Source organism: Nothobranchius furzeri, chromosome 15 (genome assembly GCF_043380555.1).
Source record: "Nothobranchius furzeri strain GRZ-AD chromosome 15, NfurGRZ-RIMD1, whole genome shotgun sequence".
Taxonomy (NCBI): Eukaryota; Metazoa; Chordata; class Actinopteri; order Cyprinodontiformes; family Nothobranchiidae; genus Nothobranchius; species Nothobranchius furzeri.
The window spans coordinates 56,717,190-56,739,968 of record NC_091755.1 but is presented as its reverse complement, the minus strand read 5'-3'; the positions used below and the strand labels follow the sequence as shown (position 1 = coordinate 56,739,968).

Below are 22,779 nucleotides of genomic sequence, written 5' to 3'. Positions count from 1 at the left end.
CCTCACTCCACACACCTGCTTCCTATTTCCCTAATTGTTCCTCCCAGTCTATTTAAGCCCTGTCTTGTCTCTGTGTTGTTGTCGGTCCATTATTTTTTGTCAGCGTTGTTTCGTGCTCTAGTGAGCTTATGTCTCTAGGTTTTGTTGCTCTAAGTGAGCTTTCGTACTCCTGTTGTTCAGGACTTGGTTTTTGGCTTCCTCCCCTTTTTGGATTTTTGGTTCATCACCTAATAAAAGGATTTCACTTTTAAAACCACTCCTGCCTCGTAACATCCTGGGTACTGCATTTTGGGTCCAAACCATCCTCTCAACGTGACACCTATATATTGACCGACATCATCTGCACATATAAGCCCACTAACTGGGTGGATTTTCTCTCCTGTCTCCTAAAGTCCAGGCCTCTACAGTGCTTGGCACACAAGAGCCTTATCGCTTCTAAAGGATTCCGCACTCTTCACATAAAAAGTGAACTTTTACAGCTCATATGTTTAAATAATCATACGGTTGAATGAACCGGATGTTATATGAGTAACAATATTAATGTTTGGACAATCTGTGAAGTTGATATGAATATTATTATCACAATGATCCACTTACATAATCTGATCAGTACTGTTTGAATTAGCAAGTTATTCACTATCTGTACACATACACAATGTTTCATAAGATATAAATTATGGTTAACGTCACATCACATAAAGTTTAAAGATTCTTTATCCACAGAAAAAGAACATTTTGTATCTGATGAAGGTGTGGTTTCTGAAGGATGTTTGGTAAGAGACTACAACATGTCAAATTCTGACTCGCAGAAATGATAAACTCTAGGTTAATAAAACTAGGAGGACTTCCCGAGTTATTCAGTTTCCAGCTGACACCTCGATTTGGCCAAATGGGGAAAGAAGCCTTTTTGAAACAACCTCCTCTGACCTTAAGTCAAAACCTTGCCACAAAGCTGCAAGTGATTACAGACACAAAAGAGCGTTCCAGAGCTACTGCAACTATCAGACATCCTCTCGGATGCCTAATCTGCAGACCCCGGGTTGCATCTCATGGCCGGGGAAGTTGAACTCAGAGGAAGCTACTAATCTCTGAGGATCGTGGTCTCGACGTCCGGTGAAGTCCCAGTGAGGACGAGGAGCTGAAAACCTCGGCCAAATCTTCAAAGTACATGGAGTGGATATTTGAATAAGTCTGTTTCTTCTTCCACCAGCCGTTTACATGATCATAGAATAAGCATGTATTTGAATCTTCTTTGACAGTATATGGCAGTCTGCCCCGTTGACTGATAATCGTTGTTTCTTGTTCAATAGCAAGTTTGAAAGGCAATCATTGTTTCCGCCCTACTACTGAGATCTGTCTATGGGTCGTGGCCAGACTACATATCCACATACACTGTAAATGATGGATTAGGCTATAACTTCCCACTGTGTTATGTAGTGGAGCAGAGAAAAGAACCTGTCCCAGAACCACCAAATAAAACCCAGACACACCATCTATTGCCTAACAGACTCCAGAATCCTTAAGTCTGTTATGTTCGCCGATGCTTGGCTTTTGTGTTTAATAGTTCTCCTCCTTGTATTGTACCTGAGGAGCTGATTTGTAGCACCTGGCTCCCTCCACTCTGCCCTGCTCCACCCGAAGCACCAAGCTGTTGGAGATGATGATCACCTACTTATTGAGGACTGGAGGCATAAAAACCTCTTGGCTCACATCTTCAGGGAGCAGCAGACCAGAGATGTTGTCTCTGATCTGTTGTCTCCTCGGCATGCTTTGATTTGGTCACTTAAAGTCACCTTAGAAATAGCAACTTTGTGTAATTCTGTGCTGAGGATGCTTAGCACTTGTACATCTCTGGCAGGGGCGGATCTAGAAAATTATTTATGGGGTGGCAGAAGAGGGGCAAACATTTTTCTGGGGTGGCAATACATACCCACACAGAGATTATATATGTATATATACATATATATATATATATATATATATATATGTATATATGTATATATATATATATATATATATATATATATATATATATATATATATGTGTGTGTGTGTGTGTGTGTGTGTGTGTGTGTGTGTGTGAGCTGAACCAAGGTAAATCTAATTGCACTGTGTGTAAAGAAATATTTCACTGCAACGGGATATTGTACTTTGGTTTTATTGTTCACTCAGAAACATGTTTTCTTTTATCTTTTCCCAGAATTTACATATTCATTTGTTTTGGGTGCTCATTTAATAAGCTTAAAGGCCCATCACAAAAATAAAACATATTATAAAATTATGTCCTTCCTACAACAGCTGAATGCGGCGGTTTCCATGTTGCTCAGCAAAACACTTTACAAACTCATCAAGATCCAAAGATTTTGCCCGTTTAGATTCAATGCTGAGTACAGCCAAGCTTGATAGTCTTTTCTCTGTCATAGCAGACCGCAAATAGGTCTTTATGAGCCTGAGAGTTGAAAAACTTCGTTCACAGGATGCACTGCTTACTGGTAAAACAACAGCTATTTTACACAACCTGTACAATTCATGAAAAACATCCTGATATGGGTCTAAAAACTGAGTCATCTCCATCAGAGTGGTAGGACTCTCTTTTTGCCCTTTTTTTCTCAGCAACACTCTTCTTATCTGATGTAACTCATGTTTGAGATCCTCAGTGTTGGAATCATAAGCTTCAGCCAACAAAAGAACAGTCTCCTCTCTCAAAAATGTCTGACTTGATGGATTTAGTGCCTGCACACCTTGCATTATGTTACAGTTTGTGTTAGAAAATCTTCTTCCTATTTCTCCAATCATGTTATCCAGAACTGGATAGTACACAGAGACGCAAAAAGTGTGTTTGTTATCTGGAACTTCATGCTGTCCTAAGGTGGAGGCAACAACACTGCCCTGAAGCACCTTTGATGTGACTCTTGGCCTCTTTGGTTTGTGCTGAGTTGTCTCAATGTTGCTTCGTGTGCATAACTCAAGTGTTTCACTCCACATTTCCTCAAAAGAGTCATGACTACGGTACTGGATCAGTGTCTCTTTTAGTGATTCAACAAGCTCAACAACCTTGGAATAATCCACCGTTTTAGACTGGAGCAGGTCTGATAAATATTTGGAGTCACTGAGAACCTTTCGAAAGAGAACAAGACATCCGGCAAAATTTAGATCAATCTGAGCCAATATCCCTCTTGCTTCAACAGCTCTTTGTGGATGTTTCTCAGATGCAATCTCTTCAAGCACCTGTACAATTGCAGGCAACCTGTCCATAACATTGCGACATGCTATGTGCCTACAAGCCCAGCGTGTATCACTTAGCTGTTGAAGCTCTCGTGGTGCACCATCAAACATCTCCCGCTGCACTTCCAGCCATCTGTTATGTACATAAGAGCCAGATATGAATGTGTACATTCGTTCCAACAAGGAGAAGAAGTTTCCTGCATCTGCCACACTTTTTACAGCATCTACAATGACCAAGTTTAAGCAATGTGCGCTGCAGTGAACATAAAAGGCATGTTTAGCCACTTCTTTTATTTTAGCTTGGACACCTGCATGTGCCCCACGCATAACTGCTGCACCATCATAGCCTTGACCTACGAGGTTGTCCTTGTACTCTAGGCCATGCTTCTCAAGAAAGTTTATGATCTTGTCACTTAAGGCAGCAGCATCCATCTGTTCTGCCACTTCAAACTCAAGAAAACTCTCATGAACCACACCACTGTAATAGTATCTCAGAACAAAAGAAATTTGTTCTTTTTTTTGAACATCTCTAGTTTCATCCACAATCACTGAAAACTGCTTGCTCTTTTTAACCTCTTGAATGATTTCCTTTTTAACCATTCCAGCTAGGCATTCAAGTATTTCATTTTGGATTGTTTTACTAGTGTACTTAGCATTTTTCGCTTGTTGTTCAAGTCTTTTTTTAATGACAGGATTATGGTTACTTAGCAGATCTAACATAGATAGAAAAATCCCTTTTTTCTCAGAATCTGAAGTCTCCCTGTGACTCCGCTGGGCTACATTTTCTGTTGCAGTTAGAACAAGGATCTCAGCCAGTGTTTTAATGTAATACTGATTTTCAGTCAACTGTTTCTTATTTTCCTCATCCATTATTGCAAACAATGAAGCATTTTTGTCCATAGTTTTTTTGTTCTCTGTCCATGCAAACATTGCATTTACATGGCTTTCTGATCTTGCATGAGAACAGAAACCGCTGTCTTTCATTTTTGCCTTTTTCCAATTTTGATAACCCTCAAGGGAGGTGAAAACAGTCCTTGGAGCATCAGGGAGGGAAAAATGCCTACAGGCAAAACAGTACGCTGAATTGTTCAACTGTGAGTACTCCAGCCATGGATGGGATTTGTACCAGTCACTGTGAAAGCTTCTCCTGGCTCCTCCTTGAAATGTCTTAGGAAAACTCTGGAGCTTTGGTTGTGCCGGTCCCTCACACCAGGACTTGGATATGTCTGAAAGAGAAGAGGTGAAAAGAAATTGTTTTTACGAGATTAATCAGACTGAGTTAACAAGCACAGCATAAAATATATGTTTTCGGGTAACTTTCTTTTCCTTTTACACACAAATGTTTTTCATAGAAAGCAAACACAATAAGGATGAATAAAAACATTTATCTTAAGTGCCCTAAGCAAATAAGTTTAAATGTACTGCCTAGAAAAATATTTATTTTGTCTTTAATATTTTGATTCAGATGTTGTATGCAGTGATATATCCATACCGTGTGGACCAGCTCGACTGGAGATGTTTGGTGATGTTTCAGACTCTGTGTTTCCACTATCTGAGCCCTGCATACCGTCTCGTCTTTCTCCCTCCTCATCCTGGTGGTGATCCTCTCCCTTCTCCATCACTGCACCGCTGTGCCCTTCTATCATTTCCTCCTGTCCCTGATCTTGCTCTTTGTCACATTTGTGTTGCTCTTCTCTCTCTCTTTCCAGCTCATCTCCTCCACAACAGAGCTGGTTAGTCTCTGTTTGTCTCACCTTACTCTTTGGTGAGAAAAAGCTAGAGATACTACCTTTCCTCTTCATTTCTGAAAGATTGAAAGTCATTTACAATGTTTTCTGGACAAATATTTAATTGGTATCTGCTTTTCTGCCATATACAGGCCTAAGAATCTGGCTTAAGCCAGGCGTACACTGTGCGACTTTTTCACTCGTAGCATTCAGCTCCATTTCAAACTGTACAACTTTCTAGCAAATCAAAGCTTGAGCGCCATGTTGGCACACTGCACCGTGTACGCCTGGCGTCACTAACCTACACACAATGCGCTTTGGCATTTTATCGTCTTAAAATCAACAGCAGCTATTATCACCAAGTCAAATAGCGTAGTTATGTAGTTCTTACCTCCTTGGTTGCCTTCTCGTCTGCGTCGGCCCGATCTCCTCTCCTCTCGCTTCCCGCGGCTGCCTGCTGCTGTTCAGAACTCGAGCGCCAATGGTCAGTGAGTGTGCTGCGTTCAAAGTAATCGGACCTGTGACTTTTGCTGCATTTTAATCCATTGCATGGGCGACTTTGTGCTGTGTTCAATGTTTTTGGACATGCAACATTAACGTTTGTAATGCCACAACTATTTATTGAATTTACAGTTGCCAGCTGGGGTGGCAGCAGGGGTAGCAAGGCTTTCTTTTAGGGTGGCAACTGCCACCCTATGCCACCCTTGTAGATCCGCCCCTGATCTCTGGTTAGCCACTTTGCCTTTCTGTGCAGGGACAACCCTGCACTCGATTCCATTGTAAATAAGACTCATCACTGGGGGGAGAATCCCCCGCTGGGATGATCTTTTACATGTATATTACTTTGGCTAATTAGAGGCTAAGTAGTTGCTACCATGTTTAGTTGCTGCTGATCAATTTTGTTGTCAGTGTTCTTGGTGTTTTGGGCTCTGTTCTGTTAAATAAAACCTTTGAGTTACATTCAGAACGACAGAGAATAATTATTTTGTTGCCCCAGGTTTCCTAGATGACCTGGGGAGTAAGAGTGCAATATGACACATCGCAACAAATCACAAGTATAAAATGCATTCCAGTCGTGTAATCAGATGGAGGATTGAGGCAGAAATGGTAAAGCACATGTGATTTTTCTGAGCTTCATGAAAGAGTCAAACATCGGTTACTTTTATTACAGCTGTTAAAATAAGATGAGAAACCTTTGCTGTACCATCTTCTCCTGGACCAGCGAGACGGTGCGTGATGAGATCTTTACAGTACCGTGTCACAATTATCTCCTGATATTTCCATGAAATTACAAACTCCAAAGTTTCTTTTAAACAAATTAACGGTTTAGCTGTGAAAACATTCAGAAATGCCTTTAAATTAGTCATTTGTTGCATTATTTGCTTTGCTATGAGTCAGTTTGGCTTTATTTTTTTTGCTCATTCCACTGACTTTATTTGAGATGATCAATAACTGACTATAATCTTGATGTAATCTACTCAGTCCAAAGGTAACTTAGCCACCACTTCAAAGCCAACAATACCAACTCAAACCACAAGTCTAAAGCCATAAAATTTATTACTCAAGTCTGACCTGAGTCCAAAGCCATTTTTACAAAACAATGCAATCAATTTGCCGCAACGCTGTGGCTGCATGAGGGAGCCTTAGGTCGTTTATAAGTGGTCAGACTGTGGCAATAATATGGTGCAATCGTGTCCTTTACAAAAAATTAGGCGATGGCGACAGAAAGGGGGTATGATGGTTGTCTCTGCACTGCCACAGACTTCCAATTAACTTGAGCATAACTTGCTGTTATTGTGATTAAAGCCGTGCTCGTTAAGTATTTTTAACAAGCTGCGCTTAAAGGTGTCTGTCCTCTACAGTCTCTGCTGATCTGAGCTCCAGCTCTAACGGATAGAAGCTCCAGGAGCTCTTTAGCGCTCCAGTTTGCCATTTCTGCTGATTTTGTTAAAAAAGAAAAACTTACAACTTGTTTTTACTTTCACTTTCAATATAGTTGCCGGCCAGAGCTCGGCATTATCTCCCCAAGTCAGCATGACACTTCACTCTGTTGCGCCAATCGCCGTTTCAAGGACAGAAAATTACAGCAATGTTACTACCAAGCAAGGCGAAACGCATACCACAAAATTCACGTATTGCCATGCCAGCATGGCACGTTTACAGGACACACCATTGCAGTAATATTACATTGATTTGAAAGCACGGTGTCTTGTGAAAAGGGTTCAAGTCATGGGAATCAAGACAAGTCCACACCTCTGGTGTCAACCCAGAAATATAGCTTATATCACTTAATGAGGAAAAATTTGTGGGTATCATTTAGGTAGCATTAATTCAATCCAGTGAAGCTGACACAATTAGATGTAACACAAGTTTCCATTTGAACACCTTTTTATTGAGATGCTGCTTTCAAATCAAACACTAAAACAGGTTGTGTTTTCGACAATGAGAATAAACAAACTAGATGAAGACTATAGCATTAATATGGCCATGCTAAAAACAGACTATTTTTACATTTCCTGTACAGGTTTCCAAACTATTGACATAAAATTTCACATCAAGTTGTACATACAGCAGATCAGTTTGCTTTAAAGAGTATTAGTCATAGCCACTTTATTTTTGTACAGTAAAACAAACAAAAACATAAAAACAAAATATTACTCCTTTGTTTACCTTTACCATACATGGGCTTGCATGTAGACCATAGAAATTGTTACAGGACTTACAGGACAGGCTTAAAAATACAATTTTGGAAAGTGTGTGGCTTCCAGTCTGTGTTCTAAACATTCGTAAACACTATTTTGTCTTGACTGTCCAACTTTTTAGCATTTTATATGCCTGCCTCCATTTCATTTTCACCCTCCACGACTCTAAATCAGCCAGATATTCCACCTCTTGGCCCTCTTGCACGGCCCCTGAACTGAAAATCCACGGCTCTCCCTCTAATCGGCTCCCTATTTACTGGGTGACCGAACGCTTTTGTTTTCAAGCTGAAGGGTTCATGTTTTCTAATTACTCGTTTTAAGCCATGTGGAGTAGGAAGTAAAGCACCTCTGTTTTTGTGGGGTGGTACAGATTGATGTGGGCCATCAAAAACAGTGAATGATTTTTCTCCTCTGTTTGGAGCTGGACCACGAGGCCTTTTGAATGGTGCTAAAGGTCTTTCAAAAGACTCATGATTTTGTGCAACCAGACAAGGACCTCTTCTTTCACTATTGGTTACATAGCCTCCCTTTTCTTGTTCCCAATCCCCCACATCTGCTTGTTCTCTATCCAACTCAGCAAACTCTGTGTTTGTGTCCCATCTCCTCTTATCTGCTGGTCCTTGTCGTGTCATCTTTAAACCTTCTCTTCCTCTTCTAAAATCAGCATCTTTTATGTCTTCATCATATCTTGGAGATTCTGGCTCCACAAATTCAGAATATCTCCCATCTGTTCCTGGACCTTCATTTTCTGAATACTCACAGCCTGATTCAGGGTATTGTGAATCTTGATCCCCTTGCTCAAATGATCTCCTGTTTGGACATGGATTCATTAAACTGCGACCTCTCCTATAAACTCCAGGGCCTTTCACATTGCTTTTAAAGTCCTGCTGCATGCCTTCTTCCTCCAAATACAAGGAGCTATGCAAACCTGATCCTCGACCGCCCCCTCGGCCTCTGTCACAGAAGTGTCCTCTGTAGCCTGTGCCACCTCTCCCCCTGAAAAATGGCCTCGACCCTTTCCCTGCTAATCTCCCTAGGCCGTCCCTGCTGGGTCCTGAAATACTGTCATCTGAACTCTCCTGGGTTGGCTGTGGACCCCTACAACTAGGACCACTCCATTCATCTCCAGAACCATGTATGGGTTTTGGAAATTGCCTATTCGTTGTGTCTCTCCATTCACTAGTACGATACTGTTTACCATCTCTCTGGTCTTGCTCATCTGAACCATCTTCGACAGGCCCTGAGCTCATATTGTCACTGCTGTCCCAATTATCTTCAGGAAATCCTCTCTCATCTCCAGAAGTTTCCATAGTCGACCCTCTTCTGTCTGACCACTGCCCCTCAAAGTTTTCTCTTCCCCTACCAGGTGCAGAGCCATGGAAATTCTGTCCGTGTCCTCTAATCCTTCCTCTTATAGGACCTGAAGGTCTAAAAACTCTACTCTCATCAGGCCCTGCAATATCTAAATACGGACTTTCTGAAATAGGTTCTGGTGTTTCCCAGTCAAACTTTCTTTTATAACTATGACCTTCTGTGCTTGTTTCATGTTGTCTGATTCCTTTACCACTTTCACTACAGATGGATTCTGAATCCACTCTATCTGAACTTGGTCTATCAGGCACAAACTCTGTGAAGCCTCGACCATCTGTATTTTGTCTGTTAATAGTTGGCCTTTCAAGTCCTCGACCTCTATTTACGAGAAATGGTCCTCCAAAAACTCCTGACTCTTTTCTCATGGGTCTCCGACCCCTCATAATTGCTCTATTAGGCCTAAAGTGTGAAAGTCTATCCAAACTTTCCATATCTGAAGGTCCTTTTTCTGATTCAGGACACCTGAACGGTGAACCTCTTAGAATATTCCTGTCTGCTCTTTCATTCTTATTTAAAGGAAATTCTTCTGGCCAAGATTCTGAAATATTTGAATCTTCTTGACATCTGCCATCATGCCTTGGGCTTAATGTGTTAAAAACTTCAGTTGAAAGCCCTGGTCTCCCTATTCTTTGACCCCCTATACCTCTTTGATTGAGTGCTGGACCTGCCATATTAGAACCTGGTGCTCTGAAGTCTGAACCTTTCCAGTTACGAACAGAATCATCTGAATGTGGTTTTCTACCATCTGTTCCTTCTCCTTTAGAGTATGGGCGTCCCTGACTGTGATCAATGGGTCCTCTTCTTTCAGACCCTAGTCCCCAGATATCTGCTCGTGGTTCTCTTTTGCCAAACTCCTGGTTATCCATAATGAGACCTCCTGTTTCATTTACTGGTCTAATATCTGGACCACCAGATTTTCTGTTAAATCTTGTATCATCTATCACGTGACTTCTCTTGTAAAGACCTGGCTCACAAAAATCTGGACCTCCAGGTGTTTTATTTTCTGATCCAAGATTTTCCATAGATGAACATCTGCTTTCAGGTCCTGGTGCTCTGAAAAATGGACCTCCTCTATTCTGATGACCAGAATCTTCCATAGAGATACTTCCTTTCTGAAGCCTTGATCTTTTAAATTCTACATCTTCAGGTACTGTTCTGAAACGTCTAATGTCAGGGCTAATTTCTCTTAAACTTGGATCTCTGAGTCTCCTTCTTTCAGTTTCAGGGCCCTCCACGCTCGTACCTTCCATTTCAGGCCTTATTCCCCTGTTTGATGTATCTGTTTTTTTCAGATTGTGCACATGCCCCTCCAAAAACAAGCCTGTGCTTTCAGGCCCTGCTCTTCTGAAATCTGGACTTCCTGGTACTTTACAATAATTTCTAAGACCCTCCATGTTGGGACTCCTATCAGGTTTTGGGCATACCATATTTTGTCCTCCCCTTTCAGGCCAAGGATCCATAAAATCTGGGCCTGCTGATTCTCTTCTGTCAAATCCACTATCCAGAAAAGAATCATTTCTCTTTGGCCTTGACCCAGGTCCAGTAGCATCTAAAGCTAGTCCTCCTCCATCATTTCCCATAAAGTCTGGACCACTTGGTAATTTCATGCCAGGCTCCCCAGTGTTTATAGTTAACGTACTTCTGTCATGAGCATGTCCCAAAAACCTGGGGGCCATAATCGGTCTTCTGTCACACCTTGGAAACTGCATCTCAGGACCTCTTTTTTCTAGTCTAGATCCCAAAAAGTCTGGTCCTACTGACCCTTTGTGGTCATGTTTCAAAATCTGTGTGTTAGGACCAATCCCCCTTTCTGGAGCTTTATATTGGAAGCTTCCAACATCTTCCCTGTCAATTCCCTCTCTCTTCATGTTTAATCTTCTATCATCTTGCGCATATTGCCCTGTTCGGACTGGATCCATTTGTCTCCAACCTGAACCTTTCCATGCATCATCTGTGATTGATCTTGAGACATCCTGGTCTAGATTTCTCTCAGGAGTAGCAAGCCTTTTACTCTGATCATTTTGATGGGGTCCTGCATCTTTCCAGTCTGATTTTGTAATGTTTGTCATGATTTCACACTTTATACCACCACCTGTGACACTTAAGTCTGCAGGTCCTCCTTGTGGTTCAAAAACATTTTTCTTAAATGATTGTGTCCCCAATGTCATCAGGCCTGACCTACTATCAAGGTTCTCTGACTGTGATCTAAATTCCTTAATTTTAAAACAGAGTAAATCTTGCAGACAACTAACATTTTGAGCTGCCTCATTCATATGCCCCCTGATATCTGTGTTATGATGCATAACTGGTACAGAATCCTTTGAGACCAACCTCCCATGATCTGAAACATGTTTATCTGATAATTGGCCTGACGTTAATTGATTTCCCCTCTCATTCTGTATGAATGATTCTGCTATTGTTGAATTTGAAACAGCTAATCCAGTATTGTGTGGTCTATCTGTGTATGGATATCTTATGTTTTGATGTATGTCCTGCAAAGACATATCTTTTGTATCCAGCACCGAACCTGTCTCAGCTGTCAATGAATCAGTTTTGTTAAAGTTTTGACAATAAATACCAGGTTCTTTTTTGATTGCCGATGCCCCCGGCGCACATGTTTCTTGTTGCATTACAGGTGTCCCTATACAATCTATAAACTTATCTTGAAATCCTGACTCAGGACCTAAAAGTCTAAAACTTGGTCCTCCTTGTTTTAAGTGCATTTCCTTGTTTTCATTTTTTTTCATGTCTGGTCTTGAATGACTACTGCTTTGGATTCTAGCCTCTGATGCAGAAAGCTTTGCAACAGTATCTACTTCAGATTCTGGAGTTTCCTTGGCAAGGCACGCAAGTTGAACAACCTTGTTTGCATTTTTATCTGACTGCAATGAAGCAACATTATCCTCGTTAGGACCTCTGATTTCCTCAGTCACAGCAGAGTCATTCTCTTCAAAGATTGGAGGTTTAACAAACTGTGGATCTGGATCAGGGCTTTCAGGAGAATCTCGAGTGGGTGGATCAATTTCCCTGAGAGGAATTGTGTTTTCGTATTTGTCATGAAATAATGTCTGCTGTGAAGGTTTCTTTTCCTGTGTAGTAAAAACACTAATTGAGTCATCACAATGTCCATCTGATTTGTTTTCTGTTTCAATTTTCTGACAAACTGGTGGTTTTATAACTTCTGTTTTTACATTGTGAATTAGTTCATGTGAATGCTTATCAGTGTTCGCAACAACAGCAACTAAATTGTCTCCATCTGGATCCCTTTTAATACTGGACAATGTCAATCTACTACTCTTTGCATTTTTTTCCAAAAGAGATTCTGAAGAACGGCATGGAATACTTGACTGTTTTGTTTTCTGCTGAGAAAAATGTTCTGCGTGACGTTTTGGTGAAAGGGATGCTGAATGTTTTTTTCGTGGGGATGACGGGGATCTTCTATGCCCACGAGAATGTTGGCGTGTTGTGTAGTCTTTGCGATACTGGCCAGAACATTCAGGTGACTCTCTGGGTCTGTGCCTTGACCTGTCTCTTTCACTTCTGCTATGTCTATCCCTGTCTCTACGTCTTCTAGAATGGGATCGAGAACGCCGCTGTGACCTTCTTGAAAGACTTTTGTGATGGTCCCTTTCATGACGGCTATGCCTTTTTGGTGATGACCTTCGCTTTTTGGAGTGGTGCAAATTCGGTGATGCACTCTTGTGATAGACATTATCACCTGCTTTAGCAGATGAATTACTCGTCGATGAAATGACTCCTTTAAAAACATCATCTTGGATTTCATCAAAAAGCGATTCATCCTCAGGATCATAAGCTACATCTGAGTCCTCAATCTCCCCAGCAGAGAAAATCTTGTCACATTCCATAACATTTTCCTGAGTTTCATCTTGCTCTGCAGCAGTATTTAAACTATCTTTTACATTAGAGCAGGCACTTGTGTCCTCTACTTTAACAGTTTTTGAATCCACATTTGAGTTATTGTCAGTCTCTGTAGGTATGTCGGATTTGTCCGTTTTGTTAGAAGACTTTGATTCTATTTGCATTTTATCACACTGCATAGATGACAATGTCGATGCGTTTGTGGGGGTGGACATTAAGGTATCAGAAACAGAAAAACGAGCCATGAACATACCCACAGCTTCCCTTTGCTGTCGCAATACTTCTTCTTGCTCTTTTAACTGCCGCTTTTGCTCTTCAATTTGTTTGTTAAGTTCTTCAAGCATCCTCTGCTGTTCACTCAATGTTGCCGCTGAGACAACTATAGTGCCGGTAGGAAGTTTCTGTATTGCCGAAACTGGATTTGAACTCTGTGCTGGAGTAGAATTAGAAACTGGGGTCAGACATGATGAAGAATCGATAACTTCAGTTGAAACAACAGGCTTTGCTGAAGCAGCACCACTCTGAAATTCTTCAAAAATGGTCTCATCTTCAGGATCATAGGCCACATCATCTTCAAAAATTCCCGATACTGCCGAGCCATCAGCCTTGATTTGTTCAGTGGCTTGTGGGGGGAACATTTTATAGGTCATTGCAGGATCATACTCCTCTTCAGGATCATATGGTCTGTCAAAGTCATTTTCTTTTCCCCCTCCCTCCTCCTTTACTTCAAACTCCTTGACTTTGGATTTCTGTCCATATTGCTGGACAATTGGATCTACCATGGATCCAGATATTTGAGAAAACCCTGGGGTCTTCTTTGTATTTGCTGGGGCTTTGGGGGCACTTTTATCAGTGGATACAGTGGAGTCAGATGTTTTACTGCCAAACAAAGTCTTCAAAATAGTCTGCAAAGGAGTTTTGTTATTAGATGCAGGTGTAGAGTTTTTGCCTTGCTTGCTGCTACATGTGGATTCTGTTGTTACAGTGGACAAGGCAGAAGAAGCAGCTTTATTGGACATCAAGGAAGATGGCATGGTAACTGAACTAGAAGAGGAAGAGTCTGATGTTGATCCAGGACAAGATGGTGAACCAGGAGGGGAGGAACTCGCCGGAGTCTCCGGATCATATGGCTGGAATATCTCCAGCTTGTCAGAACCATAAAGTACCGGCGGTTTGGGAATCCACGTTGGGTCTTTAGGCATGTTAACTTTGGGTCGCTTCTCTTCAGTTTCTGGATGCAAGCCTCCAGGACGTTTTGTCTTTTGGACAATCGCAAGACCCAAAAGAAGATTGGGTCGATTTTTTTCAAGACCTAAAATTAAATAAATGAACAGAATTAAAAAATTAACAGAAAATACACAAAAACAGATGTCTCTCTTCTTAAATACTAAGACCTTGCTTGAAATATTGTTCTTAAAGACAAAGCTCACTCGTTTGTTCAATACATTTTCAGTGGTCTCTCTAGTATAATTGAACACCTTGTGATTGATTTGGACATCTCGCCTTTGAATGGCTAACAAAAACGAAACTCTACCACTGAGTCAATTTGCTTTGCAACACTGATGTTTTACATCACACCTACTTTCAGTAGGTACATTTTTATGTGAGGGCTGAATAGTAATTAAAGCATTTATACCTGGCCCTTCAAGAGGCTGCAGCATGGATGGAATCGACTCCTTTGAACTGAGCGGGACGAGGTAAACATCTTTGATGGACTGACTGATGTTGGCAACCACACCAAAACGACCTCTGCTACTAAAATAGGAAAAGAGGGACACATAGGCCACCTCTTCCTCCTCTGTCGCTGGATGAAAACGGATCACACATAACTCCTAATTAAAAATAAACAAGAAAGGGGATGTGTCAAAACACAGAAACATCATCAATATTACTACAGAAACAAACATAAAAGGCATCTTGCTTGCCTTTGTAACTGAAGTCTTAAGTTTTTCAACATAGTCCCAAACCGTTTCAGGCAAGATTCGTCCTCTGATTTGTATGGTATCAGGTAGATCCTACAGAACGCACAAAAAACACAAACATTTCTCATTTTATTTCTACAACAGTGATGGACTGTTTTGATGTGGCTTAGTGGACTTCAATAATTGTTGTATGTTACCGTACCGTTTTAAGGTTTTCAGCAGATCCAGATACTAGATACGCTTTAGTCATAAACTTTGCAACTGTGAGCATGTTTAAAAATCCTTTCCAGAGTATCTCTTGCTTAGCTAGAAAGGGTGAAGTGTCGCCCTCTGCAGCAGAATGAGAAATTGTTGCCCTAAACACAAAAACAACACAAACACTGAATTTACAAATGTGCACACTACAACACAAGACAAATACAGTCGTGTTCTATCAAGTACCTTGAAGATGCGCCATAAAGCCTGGGATCAGCAGTAGAAGATGGCTTCATTAGAATAGACTTAGGTAACACTTTGGGTGGTTGTGTTAAGGATGGTGGAGCTGATTGGGGGGGTTGGGTGTCTTTAACAAGTGCATAGGGAGCTGCTTGATTATAGTTAATGTTATTGTAGCTAGAGTTGACACCAGATGAAGCAGTGATCCTGGTGGCTGCAGTGCGAGGGTCACGTCTTGTTATGGTTACAGTGGAGATGGATGGTATCGCTACTGGAGTATACGATTTCTTTGGTGCTGATGCGGAAGATGCCTGTGGAGTTGGAGATGCAGGGGACACTATGACAGGGGAAGCAGGAGATTCTAATATAGGGGAGGCAGGGGAATCCATTATCGGGGAGCCCGGTGATTCTACAATGGTTAATTTTGGAGAGTCAATGTTTAAATTGGGTGAAGACTCCATTGTTGAAGATGCAGGAGAATCCATGAAAGGTGATTCTAGGGGAGCGCGCAGAGGGGAGTCATCCACTGCAAGCTTCTTCCAAGAGGGTTCAGTCTTATCTTGTGACACAGATACCATGGGTTTTTTCTTAACAGGCTCGTCCATGTCTGCAGGTTGCATCTGACCTTTAGGAATAAATAAGAAAATGTTTTAAACAATTAAAAGTAAAAGGTTTTGGAACACTCTTGGCCAAGAGCACAGCTACATCTGACTGGATCATCAATTTTATGTGATATGTATTCAAAATAGTTTAAAGATGATTTTTCTACTCTGTTTTCAAATTAATCAATGCACTACTACATAAGATGGTAAAATGACCCTATTAAAAAAACAAAAACACCCACAAATTGCTCATCAGATTGAAATAAAGTCTTCTGTGGGTCAACCTCACTGTGACTTACCTGTGCATATCTTACACTTCAGGTCAAAGAGGTGAGCTTTGTGCTCTGATGTTGTGTCCTTGAGCATACAGGAGAGCACATCTGCCCTAGTGGTGTCCTTGCTTTGTTGGTTAGCTCTCAGTTTTGACGGTGGAGCAGGAAGGCCTCTCTTCTGTCCCCAGAAATCAGACGTAGCCACAAAAAGCACAATTTACAGGATTAAACATTCATGGATGACCTAATATCTCTTAATCGCTTAAAAAGGAGGCTTATATGAAACAGTTAGACAATAAAAGGATTTACAACACTATTAATATATTACTCATGCTGGTACGAACCATGGTCTCTGGTTTTCTCTCAGGCCTAGCAGGATTTAGCTTTGGCAAATCAAGTTTCACTGCTTCAGGCTTCTGCACATTCGTCATTTTAGCCACTTCATCTTTAACCTTTGTAAACACAATCATCAAAGAACATGAACTCCTTGGTAAAAGTGTTGAAATATCTGCTGAGATATAATGAAACCAGATTTAGATTTCGTTGCCTTCTGGTTTCTCTTTACCTTTGTTGCATCTGTAGGCGTTGGCTCGGGTGCTTTCGTAGCTTGCATGTCCTTTTGACTCATCCTCACCAGTCTGAAGGGACCAATGTCTCCATTTACAACCCGGTACAACAGACCCTACAATAAATCAGAAAGTGTTCATTTACTTTCTAAAGCATGTATATAAATATTTTATGTGCCCTTTCAAAATAAAACAATCTAGGGTAATTAAATGGTTAATGGCCTGTGTTTGATGTAGCACTTTCAAGGGTACTATAACCCCCCAAGGCAGTTTACAACACATCCAGTCATTCACTGCTCTGGGGCTCACTGGCTGAGGTAAGGCTAAAGAGCACAGACACCACCAGTCCCTCCCACCAACACCAGCAGGCAGGGAGGGTTAAGTGTCTTGCCGAAGGAAACGTCTCTGACAGACGAGGCTCGCGCCTGCATCCCTCTGGTTATGGGGCAGGCCCTTACTCCTCAGCCACCGCTGCCCCAGTGTTCACATTCAGACTCAATGAGAAAAGGAAAAAAAATCAATAAATCTGACCACAATGATAATTTTAACAAACCTTATTCCTCGAGTCTTTCAGGTTAAACATTATTGTTCTGTACTTGTTCATGTATTTGCTGTCTGTGTTGCGAAATATATCGAACATCTCCTTCTCAATGTTGGCAACAAGCTTTGCAACTTCACTCTCGGACATCTGCAAATCCTCACAATCACAGACCCTTAAAAATAAACACATTAGGCATCAAATTAAAGTCTCTTCTTCCTGTTAAGGAAAAACATTTTGACTTATGACCCTTCTCAGTCAGGGAGTAAATGTATGTACACCTTTTACAATCTTAAGGTTTTATACGTCAGAATACAGAAATCGATTTTTACATTATTTTTTTCACATTTTCTATATAAAGCTTATTTTTGTTAATAATTTCCACAGTGTTAGGCCAGTATTTGACTGGGCTGTGGTTGCTGGTGATCAGTATAAGGGGAGTTTCAAAAACATCTCAAAAGGACCGAACATTTTAAACTGCTCCACAAATTGTAATAGGCACCTACTGTTAATATCATGACAACATGCAATGTTAACAACAAACTAATGATTAATTCATTCTCACCTCTTAAGCAGAATGGTTGAGAGGGTGCGCTGGATGCTCTGTCGGATCTGGTTATTGGGCTGAGACGGTCTGGAGGCGGGAGCGCTGGGCGCTGGTGGTACAAGCAGATTACGGGTTTCATTCAGCAATGTTGGGGCTGAGGACAACTTCTGGCCTGTCGCTGAAGCAGATGCATTGCTGGATGGAGGCTGAGACACAGGTTGCTTCTTTGGAATAACGTAGGCGGTCTTTGTGACCATTAGGGCACCAGACCCATGAAGCCTGAGAGCTGAAGTGGTAGGACTCTGATCAGCTAGAGGATTAGACGTTTGTGGTGCAGATGTATCCGACTCCACACACTGCTCCTTGGAGACCCCAGTACTAACAGGTTCTTTGACCTTTTCTTCGGGAAGACTCTGTAAGGACGCTTCCTCTGTGATAGGTTGGGAAAGGACAGCACAATCTGCTGAGGTGTCCTCCATAGACGGTTTTGGAGGAGGCAAGGCCATACTTTCTGTCTCCATCTTTTCAACAGTCTCATCAGCTGTTTAAAAAAAAGAGAAAGAAAAGTGTGATCATTTCAGGAATATCAACGCACCAGATATGCAAATTAGTTGCATATAAGACGTAGATATGTATTTCTCAAGTATTTAAATTTAATATGTAAAAATGACACATTTATTTGCATGTTTGAAACTAATCCTGGATCACAGAAAACTTTATTTTTAAAAGCATCTTTTTGACAGAATTGTGTTTTAACAGTTTATTAAATTATGGACCGTCAGCAGCTGACTTGGCCTCAGTCCAGCTCTGCAAAATGTATATAAAATATTCTGCCCAATAAAATCCAGCAGAACTTCTGGATCTTGTCTCTTTTCACAGCAGAACCTAGACTTTCGTTGACAGACAGATCCATAAAGGCTTCCTAATCCATTCAAGGGATCTGAACAAGTCTGTTTATGTAATACAAAATCTGAACACTCTAATGGTTTTCATTCTAGTCAACATTACTATTATTAATTTCTATTGTTAATATATTATATTGATTTTATTAACTGATGATTACATCTAGTCATTCTTTCTAATGTCACAACATGAAATATTATTTTTGTCTGCATTTAAAATTTGTTTCCATACAGAAAGAAAGAAATCGATCTTTTCTATAGAGCTTCTCAAGATAAAAATCACGAGGCACTTCACAAAACAAACTATTTAAAGCATAAAAAATATTTTAGAAAATTATTAAAAATGTTTAAAATAAACAAAAATAGACAACTGTGATTTAAAAAATGCAAAGAGAGAGAGTGAACAGGAAAGAGGGAAATCAGTGGATCCTGAGGAAGGTGGAAGAGGTGGGGAGAGCAGAATAAAGAGAGAGAGGTGAAGAAGGTCATACAAAAGCCAGCTTGAACAAGTGAGTTTTCAGCTCCTTTGTAAAGGAGACCACTGAGTCCAGTGATCTCAGGCTCAGGGGGAGAGAGTTCCAGAGTTTGGGGGCCACATCAGCAAATGATCTGTCACCTTTGGTCTTTAGCCTGGTGCTGCACAACCTGCAGGCTTTGGTCACTGGACCTCAGGGACCTGCTGGGGGTGTAGGGACTAAGAAGACCACCAATGTATGATGGTGCTTGTCCATGTAAGGCCTGTTATGACCCCTGCGCTCTTGGGCTCCGTTTTACATCACTGCACCATGGACAGCTCCTCTCTCCGACCCGCTCAGACAGCTGATCAGCACCTTGGAGAGAGGCACGCCGAGACGCACCCTCCCACCGGCCCGCTGACACCAGCTGGGGACAATCAGGACTCATCAGGGACGCCTTACAAAAGGGGCGGAGGGCACAGAGCGGAAAGAGGAGTCCAGTCAGAGAGTTTGGGAGTTCAGCGAGAAGGATCCAGAGCGGGGAGTCCGAGGCGCAGAAAAAGAAGCACGGAGTTCAGCAAAAGAGTGTTCGAGAAGAGAAGCAAGCAGTGTAAAGAAGCGGTGTTCCGGAAGAGAGTTGCAGCCGGAGATCGTGGAGACGAGTTACAGAGACACGATAAGTGGATTATAAAGGCAAGAGATGACAGACGAGAGACAACACAGGGATCTTTTCCTAGAGGAGAACCATCCGCTTCGAGAGAGAGAAAACGGCGAGCGTGAGACGCCGGCCACGTTAGGAGCAGCACAGGACCGAAAGGAGGACAGATACCCAAAAAGGAGGGTATTATACAAGTGTGGGGCCTTGCCCAGATCTTCAGTTATATTTTAGAGACTAGATTAACCAGACCTCTGGCTTTATTATTTCAAGGACCAGTTTTTTTTTTTACCTGCCAGAGACAATTTTAGTTGAATAAACTCCTTCTGACCCTTTTAAACGTCCTCGTGTTTGCTCCCACCACACTTGTGTTGCCCCTCTTGGTAATCCTAGGCCTAGAGGGGTGTAACAGGCCCTATAGACCAGAACCAGGATCTTGAAATGAACCCTGAAGGTGACTGGCAGCCAGTGAAGCTGGAGGAGAAGCGGGGTGATGTGGGTGTGTTTGGAGGACTTGGTCAGAAGCCGAGCACAGGCATTCTGAACCACCTGTAGACGGTTCAGGGAGGTTCTGCTCAGACACGTGAAAAGAGAGTTACAGTAGTCTAAGCGTGAGGAGATGAAGGTGTGGATAACAGTCTCAAGTTCAGAGCGGGACAGAATGGGACTCAAGACTCCGTACGAGATGCACGCTTTAGCCTCATAACATCCCAGTCATGTTTATAGCATTTCTAACAATTTTGCATAATTTGTTTGTTTGTTTTCTTAAGCATTTTGCTGCTTTACACAGTTTGAGTGGATTATTTTTAATTTAGGTTAAAATTGCACAGTATTATGTAAATTGCACAGAATCATAAATACTCAAATATAATTTAAAGTAACTAAAGTGAAATAAACAAGGAAGTGCCCTTTCAATATCGGTCAATCATCTTCAACACGTGAACAGCCAACATGATTAATACTAAACTGGCAACTTGATTACGTAAAATTTTAGTAGCAGGGATTTTTGTGCAGAAAGTGTTCACAGACTCTTTGTGAAGCAAAGAAAGTAATTTTTTTTTTATATTTTATTTTGCATTGAACATATATTTTGTTGCACTTTGCAACTGAAAATGTATTTATTATTTTAAAGGGAGCTATTATCTAAATGTATACACTTTAATACAGGCATGCCCTCAATGAGACTACGGGGCCATTTGCAGCCCTTGGAGTGATTTTTGTGAGCCTCCACTTGCATTTTTAGAATGATGAGGGCTTTTTATTTCTTTCCAGCAGGTTGCTGATGTGGACAGACTTTTAAATATCTTCATGTCCGCATGTTTCTAATGTGCACATTGGATGAATAAAAATCCCCATAAAATAATTTAGACTTTGTTTTATTATTTAAAAAAACTGTCATGTCCAAGGACTATTGACACTTTTTTTTATGTTCCTTATTTTGATTTCTTTAATTCTGAATAGTTCATGAAATGATGGACTCAAGTGTACCAAAGTAAAAAATGTATTTCATAAGGAAATGCATGCAGCCATGCTATTGGTTTGATGTGGACATTTCAGATACAGTTGACATAACACAGAAATTTGCATATTGTATCTTTTTGTAATATGCGTAGCCCTTTTGTATTATGCAACATTTATCATCTGCGACTTACCAGTCACAAACATGATCTATAAATTAAAAAATGTGATATGTTTCTGACAAATTTTATTGACCATTAGTGTATCTGGGTTAGAGTACCCAAACCCACAGAGCAGGAATAACATCAACAGCAAAAATAAAACTTTAACTTGAGATGAACAACTGCAGCAATGTGGAAGTAGAAGTTTAGCCGGAACCAGTTCAACCGTGAGTTTTTTAAAAAGTATTATTAACGCCATTTCTCTAATTTTATTAGCCTGGGTGTTGCTCAAAACTGATTGACTTTATAACTTTTCTTCTTTACTTTTCCTTAGCTATATTTAAAAAATAATGAATTGAAGTCTGTTTGTTTTTCATTAAAATTGTGGTCCAAAAGCTTTTCATGTGAAGACAGTATAATGCTGTGTTTAGACCCAGAGGATGCATCATGGTTATCAGAAAAATTACTGACACGCATTTATTCATTTATTCTTAGAATTGTGTGGTTCTGGTTGATGTTCAGTATCAAGAAAATGAAAATATCAGTGAAAAAAAATTTGTTTTAATTTATATATCTGACATATTTTTTTAAAATCCCAATCAAATCAGCTTTGAAAACTGCAACAACAAACACTTCAACACAGCTTTGTGAAGGAAACCAGCAGGTAGGTTTTACAAAACAACGTGGAGAACCAACCACAGATCCTCTGCAGATTTAGACAGATCCAGCTTTGTCTGTCTCTTCACAGACCAGTGATGTTGAGATCAGGATTCCATTTGGGCCTCCCTCACTTCCAGGATTCCTCATTCTTTTTTAAGATAAAGTGTTCCTGATGATACTGGCAGTATGTTTTGGATTCTTCAGCTGCTGAAGAATAAATCTGGTGTGAATCAGACTCCTCCCAGATGGTTTGGCACGATGGTTAAATGTTGGTTTTTCCTCAGCATTAATCCTGTAAACATTTTCGACTCCGTTTACAGAAACAGTTGGAAACTTGCAAAATAACCTCCACAATGCTTCTGTTGTTTTCTGCAGGCACATTATTGTAAGACTCTCCAGCTTTTTGGTGGATGAAATGCCTCCTGAAACAGGGAAATATTTTGGATTTTTCCCCCCTTCAGTCCAGAGCACATGCTGCCATTTTTGTGCGCACCAACTGGTGTTTTCCTTTAGAGTTGAAAGGCTTGGCCTCGTTTCCAAGTCAGAGGAGTGGATTTTTAGCCACAGCAATTAGGTAAAGACCACCTTTGGCCAGATTGCTCCAGAGTGTAGACATATCTGTGGTATTAAGGTTTCTGAGACATGAGCTGAAGGCACTGTTGACCCAACGAGACCTGCTCCGCTACAATTCCTTGGCTGACC

The 22,779-nt window shown here is 41.0% G+C and overlaps 2 protein-coding genes across 3 annotated transcripts in view; both read right to left on the bottom strand.

Moving 5' to 3' along the window:
* Positions 1–2,142: 2,142 nt before the first annotated feature.
* LOC129167089 (zinc finger MYM-type protein 1) lies at positions 2,143–5,428 on the bottom strand. Of its 2 annotated transcripts, XM_070545038.1 has the most exons (3): positions 5,344–5,428; positions 4,718–5,029; positions 2,143–4,451 (listed from the first exon to the last, which is right to left on the bottom strand). In XM_070545038.1, exons 2-3 carry the CDS (start codon positions 5,025–5,027, stop codon positions 2,290–2,292), a joined length of 2,472 nt encoding a protein of 823 aa, XP_070401139.1. In that variant the 5' UTR covers positions 5,028–5,029; positions 5,344–5,428; the 3' UTR covers positions 2,143–2,289. The 2 variants fall into 2 exon arrangements, with proteins under 2 accessions (XP_070401139.1, XP_054607093.2); XM_054751118.2 differs by lacking the exon at positions 5,344–5,428 and having other exon boundaries at positions 4,718–5,243.
* Positions 5,429–7,322: 1,894 nt separating this feature from the next.
* The window catches only part of LOC107391153 (uncharacterized), a 37,970-nt gene continuing 22,513 nt past the window's right edge, over positions 7,323–22,779 (bottom strand). The window contains exons 8-17 of the mRNA XM_015968270.3: positions 17,805–18,327; positions 17,255–17,414; positions 16,701–16,817; positions 16,480–16,587; positions 16,163–16,313; positions 15,268–15,886; positions 15,029–15,182; positions 14,830–14,919; positions 14,541–14,736; positions 7,323–14,216 (exon numbers count right to left, since the gene is read on the bottom strand). Of these exons, the coding sequence (XP_015823756.3) occupies positions 7,825–14,216; positions 14,541–14,736; positions 14,830–14,919; positions 15,029–15,182; positions 15,268–15,886; positions 16,163–16,313; positions 16,480–16,587; positions 16,701–16,817; positions 17,255–17,414; positions 17,805–18,327 (8,510 nt within the window). The 3' untranslated portion in view covers positions 7,323–7,824. The remainder of the gene's footprint in view (positions 14,217–14,540; positions 14,737–14,829; positions 14,920–15,028; positions 15,183–15,267; positions 15,887–16,162; positions 16,314–16,479; positions 16,588–16,700; positions 16,818–17,254; positions 17,415–17,804; positions 18,328–22,779) is intronic.